At 35.5% G+C, this 22,318-nt stretch overlaps 1 protein-coding gene across 4 annotated transcripts in view; it reads right to left on the bottom strand.

Moving 5' to 3' along the window:
* The window catches only part of LOC150097824 (USP6 N-terminal-like protein), a 475,396-nt gene that overhangs the window by 368,662 nt on the left and 84,416 nt on the right, over nt 1–22,318 (bottom strand). For all 4 annotated transcript variants that reach the window (XM_090406042.1, XM_090406041.1, XM_090406038.1 and 1 more), the window contains one exon: nt 8,055–8,217. In XM_090406042.1, coding sequence (XP_090262168.1) covers nt 8,055–8,217 — 163 coding nt within the window. The remainder of the gene's footprint in view (nt 1–8,054; nt 8,218–22,318) is intronic.

The raw sequence follows: 22,318 nt of genomic DNA on the forward strand, positions 1-22,318 counted from the left end.
CAATTAAGGTACCAATACACTAACTAGTTCATTCAATGAGGAGACTAAAAATATTAACATGTACATCAAATCAAACCGTGTAAAGTGAGCCCTCATAGATCTGATCACTGGATCGTATCTATGAGGGCTCACAGTGACTGTTTCAAGCTAATTTAATTCTCTAGTAACCAGTATGGCTATGGCCCTTGGTTACACATACATACATAAACTAATTTACTTTATCACCAAAACTAGTAACTTATAAATGACAAAAACTATCCGAAATGTATTCTACTCTATTTGTATATATAAGAAAACTTTTTATTAACTATAACAAAATAATTCTCATAGACGAACTGTCTTACTTTGGCCAAACAGACAGGACAGCGAATATCAGAATTTCGGAACACAAGGACTAAATCCGTTTTCACAAGTACAGACACTCTGGTCATGCAGACCATGCTCTGAATACACGACACAGAATACGGTGAAAGAAAGCTACAATAATACACCGTAGCAAATACAAATTCGAAAGACTATTCATGGAATCAGCCTCAGCCCTAAGAAACTATCCAAACCTCAACAAATTTGGTTGTAGGAGACTGCCCCAAATTTGGGAGGCTAACATCAGCAGACCTTCAACCCAACAGCCAAGAACATCTACTTAGCCCGCTGGAGGGCACCATCAGGACTTTTAGGAGAACAATAGCTTCATCACTTTCTCAGTTACTGTGTTGTAGTGCCTACATGCACGTGCCTTTTTTTTTTGTAAGTTCCTTTTGAAGATGGCAACGTGACGTTGCTCGAAACATCGGAAATATTTATTGAAGAGTAATTTAATTGATTCTTATCTACGTTGACAATTCCTTAAGTGATTTAGTAATAAATTATAACAAAATAAATAGCCTAAAATAAGTGTAAGTACCAACAGAAAATGATAGTAATACTTGAATTGTACTGTATAATTTTGTACATTGAATTATACAACTTGAATTGTATAATATAAATATCTTGTATACATGATGAGAATGATAATAAAAAATAAAATAAAAATAAAAAAATACATGATTCCATATGTTTTCAATATTTTCATTATCTCCTAACTACATATTTCATCATCATCATCAAATTCATGCCATGTACCCTCAAGGGATGTACAGGATATGATAGTACTATATGAAAAAATTTACATCATTACTAACTTCCTATCTACAATTTTCCTCCAAATCAGTCTGTTACTTGTCAAGACTCCAACATTACCAGATCTTATATTTCTATCGTCTAAGGCACATTGTACCGTATCAATCCACCTATATCTTGGTCTTCCCCTGGGTCGTTTTCCTGCCAACCTGGCAGAGAACACTTGTTTTGCTAATCTTTCTTAGCGCATTCTGTTTAAGTGACCATACCACCTGAGATTAGCTCTGCTAATGCATTCCTGGATGCTGACAATGTCAAGTTCTCTCCTAATATCCTCATTTTTAATATGATATTGCCATTGATGCCATCTGTTCATGCTTATAATCTTTCTCAGGACTCTCATATCTGTGGTCTCTGGTCTTTGGTCAAGTGTTTTACTTCTGACCCAGCTCTCAGATCCATAAGTTAAAACAGGTTTGAACACTGTCTTGTATACAGCTAATTTAGTGTTCCGACTAATTTCTCCCTTATTCCATATGAATTTATTCAATTGACTTCCCACCACACCAGCTTTGCTGATTCTGTTGTCTATTTCTATATTTAATTTACCATCTTCAGTAAAAATCGTGCCTAAGTAGCTGAAATGTTTCACTTGTTCCACAGGTTCTCCATTCACAACACAGTTGACATTTTCAATGATTCTGCCTATTTTCATCGTCTTTGTCTTTTTATTGCTGACCTTCATACCATATCTTTTACAACAGCTATTCAATTTAGTCAGAGAATCTTGCAGACTTGTAGCGGATTTATTTAGAAGTATAACATCATCCGCACAAAGCAAAGAGCTGACATTAACATCTCCAATTTTGATATCATGTTTAATACCACTTACCTTCATAATGTGATCCATATAGATAATGAATAACAGAGTGGATAATGTACATCCTTGTCTCACACCAGATTTAACATTAAACCATCTTCCTGTACTTCCTTTAATTCTAACTGCTGACTTACAACTCAAATAAAGACTAAGTATTGCTTGATATAATGCCCCATTGACACCATATAACTGTAGCGTATTGAATAGCTTCTCTCTTGGAACCTTGTCATATACTTTTTCCAAATCGACAAAACTTAAATACAGATCTTTGTTATATTCCCATGCTTTCTTGACAATTTGTCGTAAAGTGAAGATCTGATCCTGACAGCCTCTATTTGGCCTGAATCCAGCTTGTTCTTCACCAAGCTTTTTTTCCACAATTCTTCTCAACCGTTTCTCAAGTATACTTGCATAGATCTTGCCAGGAACACTTAGTAGGGAAATACCTCTGTAATTCTCACATTCAGTTTTATTTCCCTTTTTATATATGGGTACTATGAGAGCTCTACTCCAATCATTGGGAATTCTTCCCTCTGTTCAGGCATTCTGAACTATGCAGTGCAGCCACCATACTCTTATACCACCATACTTCAGCATTTCTGGTCGAATATTATCTACTCCTGCTGCCTTTCCACATTTCAAGCCTTTGATGACTTCAAGTATGGATATGTATTCCTGACTGCATGCCTGGTCAGTGTTTTTTACCACTGTGCTGTCATCACTGCTTGTTTCATTTAACAATTTTTCAAAATAATTACTCCATACTTCAAGGATATCTTTTTCTCCTGTTTTCATGTCACCCTTATCATCTCTAACTCCTTTTACAGCACTCTTTCCTCCATTTCTAAGCTTCTTCAACAACCTCCAGAATATTTTGCCACTTCTTGATGTTTATTTTCAATATTCTTGCCAAAGTCCTCCCATGACTTTTGTTTAGCTAGTTTTACACAGTGTTTAGCATTCTTGCATTTGTCACTGTATTCTCTAAGAGCACAAGCTGATTATTTGACAGGAACTTTTGATATGCTTTCTTCTTTTCCTTCACTGCCTCTTTAACTTCCTGTGTCCACCAGGGAGTTCTGATTTTTCTATCCTTGCAGACAATCTGACCACATTCTTCTCTGGCTGAATCAATCAGAGTTTTCTTCAAGGTTTGCCACTGAATCTCTCCAAGGTTTGGTTTTGTTCTCAGACTCTTTCATTTTTTCTTCAATAATCTTTGTGTATTTTATTCTACAGTTTACATCTGAGAGCTGCACAACTTTTATTATCGGGAGCCAAGCGCCGTGGAGTTTGCACACCACGGCGCTTGGCCGCATGCAGGAAGACTTGATTTTGAGGACTTGATGTTGGAACATGGTGTTAATAATAACCAGTCCATGACCTGAGCAGAAATCCAACAGATATTTGCCATTATTATTAGCTTTGCTGTTTTCTTTTTCTCCAAATTTTTCCAAAATATTTTTGTATGTCTCACAATCATTTCCTACTCTGCTATTTCGATCCCCAACAAGGACCAACTTTTCCTTTTTCATTGTGTTAGTTTATTTTTCTAAAGCCTCAAAAAATTCCTCCACTTCTACCTTATTACAACCTTCTGTGGGACCATAGTTACAAATAAGTCTCATTGTCCGGTTCGCCATTCCCATATTTGCCCACATTACTCTACTTGAGACTGACTGCCATTCAAGAAGATTAGCCTCATATTTTGTGTTGAATACTATGGCTACTCCTTCTCTTCCTTGATTGTCATTGCCTGAATATAACATTTTGTATTTATTGCTCAGAAAGATCTCACCAGTTTTGGTCTTTTTTGTTTCAGTCACCCCTATTATATCGATCTGGTACTTATCTAATTCCTCAGCTAGCTCCATTTCTTTGCCATTCAGGCTTCTTAAATTGATAGTACCAATTTTTAACTCTGGTGATGTTGAGTTGGGGTTTGTTTTCAGATTTGTTCCAGTAACTGACTTTTCGCTGTTTGCCCTGGTTCCCTGGCGAAAACAATGGGGGTCTTGTTTAACCGGGTGACGCCCCAGCCGGCATGAAATTTTGTCATGTCGTACCATCATTTTTCATTTTGGTTTAACCAATAAGAATACAATTTGGTCGGCTAAATCCCAAATTGCCATCCCATCCTCGTTCGTTAAGTATCCAAGTAGATACCCAACAGGGTGCACCACGAGAAGATGAGGATTGGACATAAGGTCAGAAGCGCTGGTCAGTTCTCTGCATTCCTTTAAAGGCTATGTGGAGGTCTCCTCTCAGTTATACAGCTTTGACCCTTAAGCACCCCAACTACATATTTTTCAATTTTAATTCACTCTCATGTTTTCTTCTCTTTTCTGTTTTATTTAGTTTGTTAATGTTGTATCTCAGATGATTTGCATGTGCTGAAAAAATTTGCTGTTTATTTTAACCTTCAGATTAGCACAAATTAAAAAATGGTCACTATCACACTTGGCTACTCTGCAAGTTGAGATATTCTGGATGTAATGCCTATGTTTTTTACTGATTATGATATGGTCTATTTGATTAAATATATATCCATCAGGAGATTTCCATGTTTGTTCGTGTATATTGTTCCTCATAAACATAATGCTGCTTATTATTAAATTCCTTGATGCAGCTAAATGAATCAATCTTTCACAACTGATATGAAAAAAAAAAAAAAAAACTAAACATGTAAAGTATTCTGGCAACAAGCAAAATTATCATACAAACAGTTCAACACTTGTATAGGTGAATTTAAAGAAAGCTGACAGATGATTAATTGTCCAATGAAATGCAACAAGAATCAAGGTCTTGTGCTCCACCAATTATGGTTCATTTTTTTTTATAAAACATCTAAATTTCACTGAACTAGGTTATGAGGCATGATACATAAACAAAATCAACAATGAAGGCAGGTATGTGATATAAGATACACACTCTCTATTATTGTAATTTGCTATATTCTATTAGCGTTGTCTATGTTATAGAGGTAATTTGCTCTTGTTTTTGTTAATTAGATTTGAATTAGTATCTTCTTCTTGTGGTTATTCAGGAAGAAGCACATTACAGTCTGTGAATAACTAGTAGAATAAATTCTTTCATGTGATGATACCATTAATTTAATCCTTTATGAATAACAACCACAGAAGCCCACAAAGGATGTATTATGTTCTGTCAATAAGGTTTCACTAATGCCAATAATTTTTGGCCATATCAAACTGATCAATGCCAAAACTCCTCATCTCATTCTTTGATCAAGAAGGCTGAAACAAGACTCATTCTCTCACTCATTTGTTCTAGGTATGCCTGAACACATGCATGATCACCACCCTCTCCACACACACACACACACACCACCACCAATGGTTCTTGAGTCCTTGATTTTGAACTTCCAACCTCTCACTGAGCAATACTTTCTCCACATACCCAACTCCAAACATTCAAATGCAAACCATCAGTCATACACAAGTCCTTTCATTTTCATCCATGAAATTAAATCCACACATCTGGCATGACATTCTATTCATTCCAAGTGCATATCATTCCTCATGCACAGCCTAAGCATCAATTCATTTGCAATCATGGCACTTCTTAATTCCCTCTTATCATGCCATGGCAACAACTTACAGCATCTCTCTCTCTCTCTTTCTACTCTGTTTTGCCCAGTAACACTTGCATATCTTTTTTCATTCTATATTTATCATCTTTCAAATCATTCACACCAAAAGAATCACTTATATTATTTTTTTTCTCTATATTCTAACAGTCCACTAATCAATCACCCAGAAAAGAATATCATTCATGCTCATATCAAGCACACCTATCATCACTGAATCCATACAATACGCAGTAAAAATAATCATAATTTAAAATTCTGAATATTTTTATAACTTGTTTATGTTAGTATGTTTATTAGTTTTAGTTTCATAACACGCATTGTCGGCACTTGCGATGTGCCCATTATTGAAATTGTTTTGTCAAATTGAAATGTAAAGAAGTTAAAAAAATTTATGTACTTACTGGATTTGAATAGTTGTGTTACTTTAAACGAATTTATTGTAGTTTAAAATATTACGCTTTGTGTTTTTTTGAAGACATTCTCTTGTCGCTAATGGAGACACCATGTCAGCCATTGTATTTAGTTTCTCACTTGTCACTTTCACGGAGTGCGCATGCTCGCTGAAAGGTCTGATGTGTGATTGACAGCTGACAAGATCAGCATTCGGTATTGAAGCAACGAGAGTAAACAAGAAGAGTGTTTGAGAGAAAATAAGAACACAGATCGGCAGATACTCAGATTCGGAGGAATTTGAGTTTTTTTTTATGCGACAGTCAGAGGAAAATCAATAGTATATTCCAAAAGAGGAATCGTGGAACTATGAAGTTTCAAAGTGGAATAAGTATTGATAAATAAAAGAAAATATTGCTATAGATCGTTTTAAAAGGAATATTCCAGGAAATGCTAATTGGAAGATTTATAGTAGATTCCAAAAAGGGAATCGAGAACTGTGAGTTTGTAAAGTGGAAGAGTTAAGAGACTGTCATTAAGCATTAGTGAATAAAATAAGAAATTGCTATTCACGATCTAAAGGAATGTTCGAGGAAACGCTAATTAGGAAGTTTCATCTGTCTTAAGGATGCTGGATTTAACTATTATTTCTACTAAAAAGAGACAGAATTGAGTCAGGAAGAATTAATGTGTGCTACATAAGTGATGAGAAAGGATCCTGTGAAAATGAAGAATAAAGTCATATATCTTCGGAAAAGGGCCTTGATAGAGAGAAAAACTGGCTATGAACATTTGTCATTGTGAAAACGAAGTTTTTAGTCTAGTCTTAAGTGTAATTTTATTTTTAAAAGACCTTGAATCCAATTAATTTGTAGTTAGTTAGTTATGTAATATTTGCATGAAGTGTATATATATATATTGTTTTTGTTATATTAAATGTATTTATTTTGTATTTTGGTCTTGAGTCAGTGAATTATTTGGATTCTGGAAGAAATAGTAAAAAAGAGGTCATTGCACCAATCAGGTGCAATGACCTCTGAGTGAACCCTTGTGCATATAATAATATATAGGTACACTCAGAAATAAATTAAAAATAATTGTTGAACAGAGATCATCTCTATAAAGAGATAAATTAAATAAAAATCTCTAATATTAAGAATGCTATCCGTTCCTTTTCTTGCTCTCTTATGATTTTCCATTCTCATCTTTCATTTTCTTCTGTGTCGCACCACAGACCAGACACTTTCCAGCCACCTGAGTTCACATTTTGTCATCAGAAGAAAGACTCTGTACAAGTGTGCTATTTCTCCAATCACTATCACCTCATTATTCACATGATCTTTCACCCTTTCTTTCATGCTATAATTCATATCATTCACTAGGCCACTAGTGAATGTAACCACATTCTCTACAACATTCGCTTCTGTGCCTTTCATTAAAAACTTTTATTACTTTACTGTGTAATTACCTTTTAATTCAGCCAAGTTACTATATTAAAATTGTTCTGATTAACAGCAATTAATGAAGTGTTCCTATGTTTCATAATAAATAAGGATAGCACAGGAACATGGAAATGGCTAACAGAAAAGCAGAGATACTGAATAAGCTATCTTCACGGCTCAAGATAATGGAAAACTGATGTACGAATGAGTTGCATGAACAATTGTTTATGAGTTGAACAATGAATGAGTTCTTCCAAACTGTTATGCTACAAGGCCGTAATTCTCAGGGTTTAGTCTTAGAATCGTTCAAAGTGATAATTAAAAAATCTAGAATTTAAGATCCAAGATCTTAAATTCTATAATGTTTTCTACAGATACTATAGATATTCTCCTCAATCTCTGCAAAATTACTGAGGGAAGGAAGGTTTGCTATGTTCTACTGTCCCAAGAAATGTATCTTTAAAAGTAATATAAATCACGACATAATTCCATCAATGACCAACCTTTCAGGAAATACATCTGCACAACAAACTTCATTATCTTGTCTTGTTTGTTAGTAGTAATAATACATATATTAAAATAAAAAAATGCTAAAACATATTTGACTAACTGAAGAAATCCATAACGATCAGTAACATGGTAAACTTCATATCCAGGATCTTCCCAGGGATCAATATGATTACCCTCCTCTCGTCCACGATCATACCTTTCAACAATAGCTGCTCGTTCTTCATTGGCTTTTTCCAGAAGTTCATCTGCTCTTCTGTTATTACCTATTAAATGGAAGAAAAACAATTAACTCAATAAAGACTCATTTTACCATAAATTACATTTATGAGCTATGATAGATTTTTTTTTTAAATAATAATTTAAAAAATGGATTTCCAACTGAAATGCTAATACTAACAAGATATTGTGACCTTATAGGAGAATCCATATAAAATGTGTGGTGGGCAAGTGAGTGAGCTACCAATTTAATGTTGCAAAATGTCATCATCAAATTCCTGCTATGTAACCTCAAGGGGTGTACAGGATATGAAAGTACTACATGAAAAAATTACATCATTACTAACTTCCTATCTACAATTTTCCTCCAAATCAGTCTGTTACTTGTCAAGACTCCAACATTATCAGATCTTATATTTCTATCGTCTAAGGCACTTTGTACCGTATCAATCCACCTATATCTTGGTCTTCCCCTGGGTCGTTTTCCTGCCAACCTGGCAGAGAACACTTGTTTTGCTAATCTTTCCTCTCCCATTCTATTTAAGTGACCATACCACCTGAGATTAGCTCTGCTAACGCATTCCTGGATGCTGACAATGTCAAGTTCTTTCCTAATATCCTCATTTTTAATATGATATTACCATTGATGCTATCTGTTCATGCCTCTAATCTCTCTCAGGACTCTCATATCTGCAGTCTCTAGTCTTTGGTCAAGTGATTTACTTCTGATCCAGCTCTCAGATCCATAAGTTAAAACTGGTTTGAACACTGTCTTGTATACAGCTAATTTAGTGTTCCGACTAATTTCTCCCTTATTCCATATGAATTTATTCAATTGACTTCCCACCATACCAGCTTTGCTGATTCTGTTGTCTATTTCTATATTTAATTTATCATCTTCAGTAGAAATCGTGCCTAAGTAGCTGAAATGTTTTACTTGTTACACAGGTTCTCCATTCACAACACAGTTGACATTTTCAGTGATTCTGCCTATTTTCATTGTCTTTGTCTTTTTATTGCTGACCTTCATACCATACCTATTACAACAAATATTCAATTTAGTCAGAGAATCTTGCAGACTTGTAGCGGATATATTTAGAAGTATAACATCATCCGCATAAAGCAAAGAGCTGACATTACCATCTCCAATTTTGATATCAGGTTTAATACCACTTTCCTTCATAATATGATCCATATAGATAATGAATAATAGAGGGGATAATGTACATCCCTGTCTCACACCAGATTTAACATTAAACCATTTTCCTAATCTTCCTTCAATTCTAATTGCTGACTTACAACTCAAATAAAGACTAAGTATTGCTTGATATAATGCCCCATTGACACCATATAAATGTAGCATATTGAATAGCTTCTCTCTTGGCACCTTGTCATATGCCTTTTCCAAATCGACAAAACTTAAACACAGATCTTTGTTATATTCCCATGCTTTCTCGACTATTTGTCGTAAAGTGAAGATCTGATCCTGAGAGCCTCTATTTGGCCTGAATCCAGCTTGTTCTTCACCAAGCTTTTCTTCCACAATTCTTCTCAACCGTTTCTCAAGTATACTTGCATAGATCTTGCCAGGAACACTTAGTAGGGAAATACCTCTGTAATTCTCACATTCAGTTTTATTTCCCTTTTTATATATGGGTACTATGAGAGCTCTACTCCAATCATCGGGAATTCGTCCCTCTGTCCAGGCTTTCTGAACTATGCAGTGCAGCCACTGTAAGACTTTTATACCACCATACTTCAGCATTTCTGGTCGAATATCATCTACTCCTGCTGTCTTTCCGCATTTCAAGCCTTTGATGGCTTTTTCTACTTCGAGTATGGATATGTATTCCTGACTGCATGTCTGGTCAGTGTTTTTTACCACTGTGCTGTCATCACTGCTTGTTTCATTTAGCAGTTTTTCAAAGTAATTACTCCATACTTCAAGGATATCTTTTTCTCCTGTTTTCATGTCACCTCTATCATCTCTAACTCCTTTTACAGCACTCTTTCCTCCATTCCTAAGCTTCTTCAACAACCTCCAAAATATTTTGCCACCTTCTTGATATTTATTTTCTATATTCTTGCCAAAGTCCTCCCATGACTTTTGTTTAGCTAGTTTTACACACTGTTTAGCTTTCTTACATTTGTCTCTGTATTCTGTAAGAGTAAAAGCTGACTTATTTGCCAGGAACTTTTGATATGCTTTCTTCTTTTCCTTCACTGCTTCTTTAACTTCCTGTGTCCACCAGGGAGTTCTGATTTTTTTATCCTTGCACACAACCTCACCACATGCCTCTCTGGCTGAATAAATCAGGGTTTTCTTCAGAGTTTGCCACTGAATCTCCAAGGTTTGATTCCTGTCCTCAAACTCTTTCATTTTCTTTTTAATAATCTTTCTGTATTTTAGTCTACAGTTCACATCTGAGAGCTGCTCAACTTTTATTCGCTTTAAAACTTTCTTACATGTTATTCTTTTCAATATGAAATTCAATTTTATCCTGCTCAAGACTAAATAGTGATCACTTCCAATTTCAAATCATCTGTACACTCTGGTGTCCTGCACCAGGGAAAAAACATCACTATCAACAATAACATAGTCAATGAGACTTTCTTATTCCTAGCCTCTTCTCTCCATGTGAATTTGTGCACATTTTTATGTTGGAACATGGTGTTAGTAATAACCAGTCCATGTCCTGAGTAGAAATCCAACAGATATTTGCCATTATTATTAGCTTTGCTGTTTTCTCCAAATTTTCCCAAAATATTTTTGTATGTATCACAATCATTTCCTACTCTGCTATTTAGATCCCCAACAAGAACCAACTTTTCCTTTTTCATTGTGTCAGTTGCTTTTTCTAAAGCGTCAAAAAATTCCTCCACTTCTATCTTAGTTGAACCTTCCGTGGGACCATAATTACAAATAAGTCTCATTGTCCAGTTCCCCATTCTCATATTTGCCCACATTACTCTACTTGAGACTGACTGCCATTCAAGAAGATTAGCCTCGTATTTTGTGTTGAATACTATGGCCACTCCTTCTTTTCCTTGTTTGTCATTGCCTGAATATTACATTTTGTATTTATTGCTCAGAAAGATCTCACCAGTTTTGGTCTTTTTTTGTTTCAGTCACCCCTATTATGTCGATCTGGTACTTATCTAATTCCTCAGCTAGCTCCATTTCTTTGCCATTCAGGCTTCTTATGTTGATAGTACCGATCTTTAACTCTGGTGATGTTGAGTTGGGGTTTGTTTTCAGATTTGTTCCAGTAGCTGACTTTTCGCTGTTCGCACTGGTTCCCTGGAGAAAACAACAGGGGCCTTGTTTAACCGGGCAACACCCCAGCTGGCATGAAATTTTGTCATGTTGTACCATCATTTTTTATTTTGGCTTAACCAATAAGAATACAATTTGGTCGGCTAAATCCCAAATTGCCAGCCCATCCTTGTTCGTTCAGTATCAAAGTAGATACCCAACATGGTGCACCACGAGAAGGTGAGGATTGGGCATTAGGTCAGAAGCCCTGGTCAGTTCTCCACGTTCCTTTAAAGGCTATGTGGAGGTCTCGCAAAATGTAAGGTCTTGAAATTTGGGCGGTAAGAATTGGAGGCAAATATACTGTTAATTGGGAAATCTGGGAGCGGTCATAAACAAGGGTTTGAAATTTAGGGGTCACACTGCTAAAATAGTGAAAATATCATAATGGATTATGACAATGAAACCCTTACCATGTGGAAGCAAAGAAGTGGTTTTTTTGTATAAGGCTTGATCAGGCCACATATGGACTACAGTGCTCAAATCTGGTTACCTGGTTTTTGAGGAGAACAAGTTATCTTAGAGAGGGTCCAGAGAAATTCACTAAGTCGGAATCACTTGTGAAGAGAGGGGATATAACTGGAGATGTTGTAAGAGGATGTTACCAGATTAATGTGGAGGAGAATTTTCAGTGAGTAGAAGGCAATGGGTATAACAAGATTCCCTTCCTGGAAACTATGTAAGGAGGGTATATGCAAGAGAATGAGGAGAAGGTTCTTTGCACTGATGGAGGTCATGAATGAAATGCAATGCCTGAGAGTGTGGTGAGCACAGAAGCTTTGAATGAGTTTAAGGCATGATTCAGTTCATGTTCCAATTATATCATATGATATTTCATACATGTTTCAGAATCAAAGAGTTATTTACATATCAGCAGTTTCAAAATGCATATTTTGCATAAAGATTCATGATTTCTTATTCCACTTTTTACCACAATTTCCAAAAACAGAAGGATTAGATGTTGTTCATGGACTTCTTAAAAATAAACTCAGAAAACCAGAGTGCTTAATTGAATAAAAGAACAGAAGGATAATCTTAGAAAATTTTTAGAATAAATTTCCTTCATTCATTATTTGGAAATATGTATTAGGATGATGTACTTAGATCTACAATATAAAAAGTAACAAATGAGTCGCATAGCACACACTAACTAGCTTAGGTCTCAGTCACAGCTGAGTTATCAGGATATTAAAGCATTAGAATTTAAAGCAATAAAATATGATTAGCTTCTATAATTTAAAATTAAATACCTCATTCAATATTATAAAAATGAACAATAATAATAATGAAATAACTGTAAAAAATATTTGTTTTTTGCTTGATCTTTTTAACTGAATTATAAAAGCTATTCAATTTTATTCCTTGAATTCTAATACTGCATTCTCATGATAATTCAGCAATGACTGGGACATGAGTCGGTATACACATCCTTATATAACCAGGCCTCAACAAATATGCTCATCCACGATGAGTAGATTTTGCCAGCTGGTGATAGTAGGCAGCTGCACAGGCTATAAAAAACAGAACATTTTAATTTAATATAGTGTTTCTCAAACTTCAGATATCCGTGTACCCATTCTTAAATTTTCATTACTACCACATACCCCCTTATCAAAATAATAAGTAATAAATAAATTTAAAAATTAAAGAAGCATATTTCATTGTAAATGTCTATTTTATTTGAATTTAGATATACATGTAAACAAAATATATATATGATTTATTTTTCATAGAACAAAATGTATAAAGATACTATAAGTATCTTTATACATTTTGCTTTATACTATAAGAGTGGCCAAACCGAAGAGAGAGAGGTGTAGTAGAGCAGCTAGAATAGAGAATGATGGTGCAGGTAGGATGGATCAAACACACAGCGATTGTTATGTTCATACACAAATGTAAGGAGTATTCAAAACAAGAGAGCCGAGTTTGCAGCATTGATTGAGATGTTACTCTTTAGAGACACTTGTGACATTATGATTAGGAATTATTGACATGTTAATACAAGAATATTTTAATATTTGCCAAATATTTCAGTCTGGAAATAACAGACTATCTTCAGTGGCTACACAGGAACAGTTTTTAACAAGGTGGAATACCAACAATTGATCATTCAGAAGTAGAATGAGCCGTGTGACATTACATTGCTAAACATTGAAGAGAGGAAAAAATTTCATCACAGTGATGATTAAATTATAGGTATTAATTCACAATTTCATATAATAATCTTAATTTATAAATAACATTAGACTAATGTAGGAATTAAAAGTCTCAATTTAAAAAAAAATAATTAATGTGTTATCCTGATTAAACTTTCCCATATTTTTGATAAGGATATACAGTCATTTCAATTCAAATTAGGGCGTTGAAGTAAGACCTCAGCACTATCTTTGAATACGCGTTCAAATTTATAGCGACATCTGTGTAGAAGGAGAGTCTTGGACCAGAGGATGTTGTGGCTTGTCTCTATCCTGTGCTGAGACAATCCAGACTTATCAGATTGGTTGTGCTGAATGTACAATTGATGTTCTTGAATTCTTTTTTCTATAGAGTGTCCTGTTTGTCCAAAATAGGACAGACTGCAGTTACAATGAACTTGACACCAGAAAGAGACATAGTTGACCATTTATCTTTAGAAGAGGGGAAATAGACGGATATATTGTTAATAGGTATATAAGTGGCTGTTTAATCATATTTCTTCAGAATTCTTGAAATTGGTTCTGAAATCTCAGAAATATATGGAATTAGAACTCAATGTATTGAATCTTTGTTGTTCTGGATTGGATTGTAGGAATCGAATAGATGTTGTGTACTTTCTTCAGAGAAGCCATTTAATTTCATGTGATGTTTGATAGTTGAAAGTTCTTTCTGCAGTTCATTAGGAGTTGAACAAAAGCCTGAATGGCAAAAAAATGGAGCTAGCTGAGGAATTAGATAAGTACCAGATCGACATAATAAGGATGACCGAAACAAAAAAGACAAAAACTGATGAGATCTTACTGAGCAATAAATACAAAATGTTATATTCAAGCAATGACAATCAAGGAAAAGAAGGGGTAGCCATATTATTCAACACTAAATAAGAGGCTAATCTTCTTAAATGGCAGGCAGTCTCAAGTACAGTGATGTGGGCAAATATCAGAATGGGGAATTGGACAATGAGACTTATTTGTGCCTATGGTCCCACAGTAGCCTCTACTAATGTAGAAGTGGAGGAATTTTTTGAGGCTCTAGAGAAAGCTACTGACACAATGAAAAAGGAAAAGTTGGTCTTTGTTCGGGAACTAAATAGCAGAGTAGGAAGTGATTGTCAGACATACAAAAATATTTTAGGAAAATTTGGAGAAAAGAGCAAAGCTAATAATAATGGAAAATATCTGTTAGATTTCTGCTCAGGACATGGACTGGTTATTACTAACACCATGTTCCAACATAAAAATGTGCACAAATTCACATGGAGAGAAGAGGCAAGAAATAAGAAAGTCTCATTGACTATGTTATTGTTGATAGTGATGTTTTCTCCCTGGTGCAGGACACCAGAGTGTACAGATGATTTGAAATCGGAAGCGATCACTATTTAGTCTTGAGCAGGATAAAATTGAATTTCATACTGAAAAGAATAACATATAAGAAAGTTTTAAAGTGAATAATTATTATTATTATTCAGGCCTCCATTAAGTCAAAAGACTCATCATGGGAGGTGAGTCTTGATGAGTCTTTTCGAGGAGAGGTCCTCCCGTAAGAAACACAAAGTCTATCATACCACACCTTGAACTCATTGACCATTCTCGCTCTCACCACTCCATCAGGCAATACATTCCATGGTTCAACCACCCTCCATGCAAAGAAACCACTCCGCACCCTCTTGCTCACAGTTTCCTTTAGTAACATCCAGGGATTGATCATGTCATCACTCCTTCCTGCTGTTCAACCAAGTGAAAGAACTCTGCAGTGTCAAGCCTTAACCACTTCTCAACAGTTTAAAAGTCTCAATCATATCATCTCTCCTTCTTCTATCCACCAAACTCTGTAATCCACATTCCCTCAGCCGATCCTCATAACTATCATTGTACAGTCCTGAAACCACCTTTGTTATCTGCCTTTGTACCCTTTCCACAGTTAATTTAACCCCTTCAAATACTGGGGACCAAATCTGGGAACAATAGTCTAAGTGTGGTCTGATAAGGGTCTTATACAAAGGAATGACAACTCTTTTATCTCTGCAGATAAGTGTCCTTCTCATTATTGCAGCAATCCTCTGTGTTACCTTCACCACCTATGTAATATGTCCCCTAAATTTCAGGTTTCTATCAATCATCAATCCCAGATCTCTTGTCTCCCCTACTTCCTCCCTTAAAGTATGCAGTGTCCCATCGATATTTCCCAAATCTCAAGACCTTACATTTTGCTGCATTAAACCGAATACCCCCATTCGTTTGCTCTTCTATCTAACTTATTCAAATTCCCTTGCAGGGCTGCTGCATCTGCACTATTACTAATAACCTTCCCAGCTTTGCATCATCTGCTAACAACTGAATATCCCCTTGCAATTCATTGATATAGTATCCCCTGACAATGTCATTCATATAAAGGTTAAACAATATAGGTCCCAGTACTGAGCCCTGTGGGACCCTCACTTGTAACCCTCTACTTCCTTGAAACTGCGACACCATAAACAACTCTCTGATACCTATCGAATAGCCAATCCTGAATCCAGTTGACCAATCTGACATCCAAACCCATGTGCTGCAACTTAAATATCAGCTTATCATGTGGCACCCTGTCAAATGCCTTCGCTAAGTCTAAGAAAGTGGCAGTATATGCCTTTCCCTCTTCTAATGCTCTTGTAACTTTATCATAAAAGGCTAGCATATTGCTAAAACAAGAGCGCCCCTTCACAAATCCATGTTGACTCTCACAGATAACATTACCCTCATCTGCCCAATGCTGTATACGGTCTTTCGCTACTTTCTCCAAGATCTTACTAACTACTAATGACACACAAACTGGCCTATAATTAGACACTTCCAGTCTGCTACTACCCTTATGCAATGGCACTATCTTACCTTCCTTCCATTCCATGGGCACCTTTCCCGCAGCCAGACTTTCATTGAAAAGCCAGGTCAAAGGCACTGCCAGTTCCCTAGCACATTCTCTCAAAACTCATGGTGAAATACCATCCAGTCCCACAGCTTTACTGACATCCAGAGTACTGAGTAATTGAAACACACTCTCCTCCTGTACCTCTACACCTCGAACCTGCCCTATCCCTTTAGCATTAAAACTGACTCCTCCAGGATGAAATACTCCAATAAAGTGTTCATTGAACAATTCTACTATGTCCTCTGCATCAGCCACTCTATTCCCATTTTTATCCCACAATATCATTCTTCCACAGTCATTTCTCCTCTTACTGGCCACATATCTAAAAAATTCTCTAGGATTTTCTTTGGATAAGTGGTATTAAACATGATATCAGAATTGGAGATGTTAATGTCAGCTCTTTGCTTTAAGCGGACGATGTTCATCATCATCATGCATATCAAGGATTTAGGCCTAACATGGCCTGTTCTGGCCTTAGAAGTCATCGTTGAATCGTTTAAGAGGACGTCCTGGTTTTCTTTTTCCTAATGGCTTGTACTTTAAGGCTTGTTTTGGTAATCTTTCTGTTTTCATTCTTTGAACGTGATCCATCCATATATGTTTATATTTTTTAATTTTTTCTATTACTGGTTCTTGGTTTAATTCTTTCATATCTTCATTTCTTTTGTGATCAAATAGGATATACTTTGCAGTTTATCTCATAAACTTCATTTCTGCTATTGTTAATCTTTGTTTGTCTTTTGTTTTATTATCCAGATTTCGCTTCCATACATTAACGGACGATGTTATACTTCTAAATAAATCCGCTACAAGTCTGCAAGATTCTCTGACTAAATTGAATAACTGTTGTAATAGATATGGTATGAAGGTCAGCAATAAAAAGACAAAGACAATGAAAATAGGTAGAATCACTGAAAATGTCAACTGTGTTTTGAACGAAGAACCTGTGGAACAAGTAAAACATTTCAGCTATTTAGGCACGATTTTTACTGAAGATGGTAAATTAAATATAGAAATAGACAACAGAATCAGCAAAGCTGGTACGGTGGGAAGTCAAATGAATAAATTCATATGGAATAAGAGAGAAATTAGTCAGAACACTAAATTAGCTGTATACAAGACAGTGTTCAAACCAGTTTTAACTTATGGATCTGAGAGCTGGGTCAGAAGTAAAACACTTGACCAAAGACTAGAGACCGCAGATATGAGAGTTCTGAGAAAGATTAGATGTGTGAACAGATGGCATCAATGGCAATATCGTATTAAAAACGAGGATATTAGGAAAGAACTTGACATTGTCAGCATCCAGGAATGCGTTAGCAGTGCTAATCTCAGGTGGTATGGTCACTTAAAAAGAATGGGAGAGGAAAGATTAGCAAAACAAGTGTTCTCTGCCAGGTTGCCAGGAAAAAGACCCAGAGGAAGAGCAAGATATAGGTGGATTGATATGGTACAAAGTGCCCTAGATGATAGAAATATAAGATCTGATAATGTTGGTATCTTGACAAGTAACAGACTGATTTGGAGGAAAATTGTAGATAGGAAGTTAGTAATGATGTAAATTTTTCATGTAGTACTATCATATCCTGTACACCCCCTTGAGGGGTACATGTTAGGAATTTGATGATGATTCCTGTTTTTTGATAAGGATGATGAGCAGATTGTTTGAGAATATAACGTCCAGTGAAAGTGGCTTTTCTGTAAACTGTTGTTGTTAGAATACCTGAAGGTGAATGGATGAGGAGGACGTCTAAAAAGGATAACTTGTCTTTTTCAATTTCCATATATTTCTGGGATTTCAGAACCAATTTCAAGAATTCTCAAGAAATATGATTTAACAGCCACTTATATATCTATTACCAAAATATTCACCTATTTCCCCTCTTCTAAAGACTCAACTATGTCTCTGCCTTGTGTGTATCAAGTTCCTTTTAACTGCAATCTGTGCTATTTTGGATAAACAGGACGCTCTATAGAAAAAAGAATTCAAGAACATGAATCATACATTCAGCACAACCAATCTGATAAGTCTGGAATGGCTCAGCACGGGATAGAGACAAGCCACAACATCCTCTGGTCCAAGACTCTCCTTCTATACAGATGTCGCTATAAATTTGAATGCCTATTCAAAGAGTGCTGAGGCCTTACTTCAACTCCCTAATTTGAATTGAAATGACTGTATATCCTTATCAAAAATATGGGAAAGTTTAATCAGGATAACACATTAATTATTTTTTTATTTTTAAATTGAGACTTTTAATTCCTACAGTACTCTAATGCTATTTATAAATTAATATTATTATATGAAATTGTGAATTAATACCTATAATTTAATCATCACTGTGATGAAATTTTTTCCTCTCTTTAATGCTTAGCAATGTAACGTCACACGGCACTGAAATATTTGGCAAATATTAAAATATTCTTGTGTTAACGTGTCTATAATTCCTAATTATTGATTGAGATGGTATACCCAAAAGTAATTAGAATAAGTGAAACTTGGTTGCCTGAGGAGGATGTGATGTTGGGAATAGAATTAGAAGGATATATAATTTTCCAGAAGGATAGAGATGTGAAAAGAGGAGGGAGAGTGCTGTTAATGATTGTAAAGGAATTGTGTCCGCAAAGTGTGGAAGTTGATGGTGCATGCACAGATTTTGAATCTGTGGGATGCAAAGTTGAAATAAACAAGTTAGTATATGTGATAGGATGCTGTTATAGGCCAGGAAAAAGCAGAGAATACTGATTGTGAAATGTTCAGGCAAATTAGTTGGGCATGTAAAAAGATGATCCTGATAGGAGACTAATTACAGGAATATAGACTGGAAGGAGGAGATAGTGTATGGGAACAAGGAGAGTGAATTTGTGGAATTTCTGAGAGATAAGTATCTTAAGCAGCAAGTGACTGAAGCAACTAGAGGCTTTAATGTTTGGATTTGAGGTGTTGACACTGCTGTCAGTTGGTGAGAGTGATCATGAGGTATTTGTTTGGGAAGTAATATAACAAGAAAAGGTCACTGTCAAAAATGGATACATGTGGAAGTATAAAGCAGGTGATTATAGGAAGCTCTGTAGTCAGTTAGCATCAGTATGTCGGGTAGATGAGCTGAGCGGAAAAGATGTTGAAAACGCATGGAAACTCATAAGGCAGTACCTGACAAAAGCAATGTATGATCGCATACCGAGGGTTAAGGGAGTAAATAGAGTGGGAGTGAAATGGATGAACAGCGAAATCAAGCAAGCTGTGCTGGAAAAGAAAATGTTATGGAGGAGGTACAAGACAATACTTATACTTTTCATGGATCTGATCTGGTAGTGATCAGATCCATGAAGAGTATAAGGTTCAGGCTAGAAATGTGACGAGCATGGTAAAGAAAGAAAAGGTGCAGTATGAGAGCAGATTGGCTGGTCAGGTAAAGGTTAACTCGAGGGAATTTTTCTGCTACATGGCAAGCAAGAGGAAGAATAATTACAGCAATTAGACTAATATTGGTGGATAGTCATGGCAGCAGACTAAAGCTGCAAAGGATATAATGGAATTACTTACTGAATGAGCACTTTATCAGTGTATATCATACTGATATAAATTATCCAGCACAATATATAGAAGAGAGGCAAATATTAGGAGAATTGGAAGTGAAAGAAACAGAGGTGTATCAGATGTTGGCTGGGTTAGATGTGAATAAGGCTGTAGTAATGGATGACATATCACCACGTAGGCTTAAGGAACGTGCACCACAGTTGGTTATGCCCTTGACCTGTTTATTTAATGAAAGTCTTGCAGTGGGTAGGGTTCCTAAGGAGTGGAAAGAGGGCAAAAATAGTACCATTCTACAAGCATGATTCTAAGACAGAAGACTCCAACTACAGGCCAGTCTGTATAAGTGCATAGATAAGGAATAGAATACAGAATTCGGTTGATGGACATGGCATTATTTATGAAAGTCAGCATGGATTTGTAAAGGGTAGGTCCTGTTTCAGTAATTAACTTGTATTTTATGATAAGGTGATGAGTGCATTAGATAAGGAAGAATCATACACAGTGATATTCTTAGACTTTGCAAAAGAGTTTGATAGATTACCACGTGATAAGTTTGTATACAAGCTGCAGTGGATGGGAATAGGTTATATTCCCATCCACTATATATTCCTATAACCAATATATAGGAATATATTGGTTAGATCAGGGTTGCAAACTGGCAGCTTGCGAAGGCTTTGTATTCGGCCTGTGACCTTAATGATTTCTTTTCTAAAAATCAATGTTTCTAACATCCTAAAGGGATTAAAACAGAAAAAATTCAAACTTCTAAATGTTTTATGACAGCTTTAAACAAAAGTAAAACTTATTCCTACAATTCTTTGTACCATGTTTCTATCATGAAATGTTGGCAACACTGAATTGAAGTTACTTGTCCCACAGCCATTTTAAGCGACATGATACAATGTCAATAAGTTACAGATTATCACTGTAATATGATAGCGTGTGTTAATAAAAAGTTATCTCAATAACTTATATTTTTTTTGCCCTAACAATGTTGTCTGAATTTAAAATTAAAAAAGAAACACAGATCAAGAAGGCAGAACTTTTCAAGAAAAATGAAAGAGGGCATATTTCTTTGTGGAAGTAAAAAATATTCCAACATGTTTGATATGTAGACAAAGTGTCAGCATGGTGAAAGAATATAACCTAAAATGCTATTATGAAACAAACCATAAGAACTGTGTTAAATATACAGAAAAGATGTGTGATGACACACTTAAAGATTTAAAAAATGAACTGAAGTTTCAACAGAGAATATTTTCGAATGTTATCGCAAGTGATGCTAGTGTTAAATGTCGTTACGTCATAAGTGAAAAAATTGCTGGGCTTTGAAACCTTTTACTGATGGAGAATTTATTAAAAATTGTATTTTAAGTGCAGTCGAAATCATATGTCATGAAAAAAGCAAGCATTTCAAAGTATAAAGAGCCTATCAAGAAATACAGTTGCAGAGCATTTTGAAGATATAGCAGAGAACTTCCAAGATATAATGCGTTAAAAAATAAAGAGTTTTGTAGCGTTTTCCTTTGCAGTTGATGAATGTACAGACATTATTAATACTTTCCAGTTAGCAATATTTCTTCGTCGCATTGATGACGATATGAATGTGGCTGAAGAACTATATAGTGCCTATGTCAGGAACAATGACACGAAATGACTTATATTTGTGTATTGAGAAGAAAAGTCTTGAAAATGCTCATGAGGACAGGTCAAAATTGGTAAGTGTGACTACAGATGGGGCTCCTGCTATGGTTGGTGTTAAGGTCGGACTTGTTACAAAACTTCAAATGAAAAAGGAAATGTTGTACAAGGACAAACTTAAATCGCTTCACTGCATAATACACCAGGAGTCACTTTGTGATAAAAAACTAAAGATGGAACACGTCATGAGTGTAGTAATTAAAACAGTAAACTGAATACGCTCTCAGTCCTTGAATTATCGACAATTCAATGCTTTGTTGGATGAATTGGATTCACAATACAGCAGTCTGTTATATTATACGGAGGTTAGGTGGTTTAGTTGTGGCGTCGTTTCAAAAAGATTTTTTGAACTCTTTAAAGAAATTGACATGTTTACTTCATCCAAAGGAAAATGGATTCCTCAGCTCACCGATGAAGATTGGTGCAAAGACTTGGCCTTTTTAGTTGACATAACAATCCACTTAAACACTTTGAATACTGCTCTGCA

The sequence above is a fragment of the Typopeltis vanoorti genome, chromosome 16 (genome assembly GCF_054136105.1).
Source record: "Typopeltis vanoorti isolate ZY-2024b chromosome 16, IOZ_Tvanoo_1.0, whole genome shotgun sequence".
Taxonomy (NCBI): domain Eukaryota; kingdom Metazoa; phylum Arthropoda; class Arachnida; order Uropygi; family Thelyphonidae; genus Typopeltis; species Typopeltis vanoorti.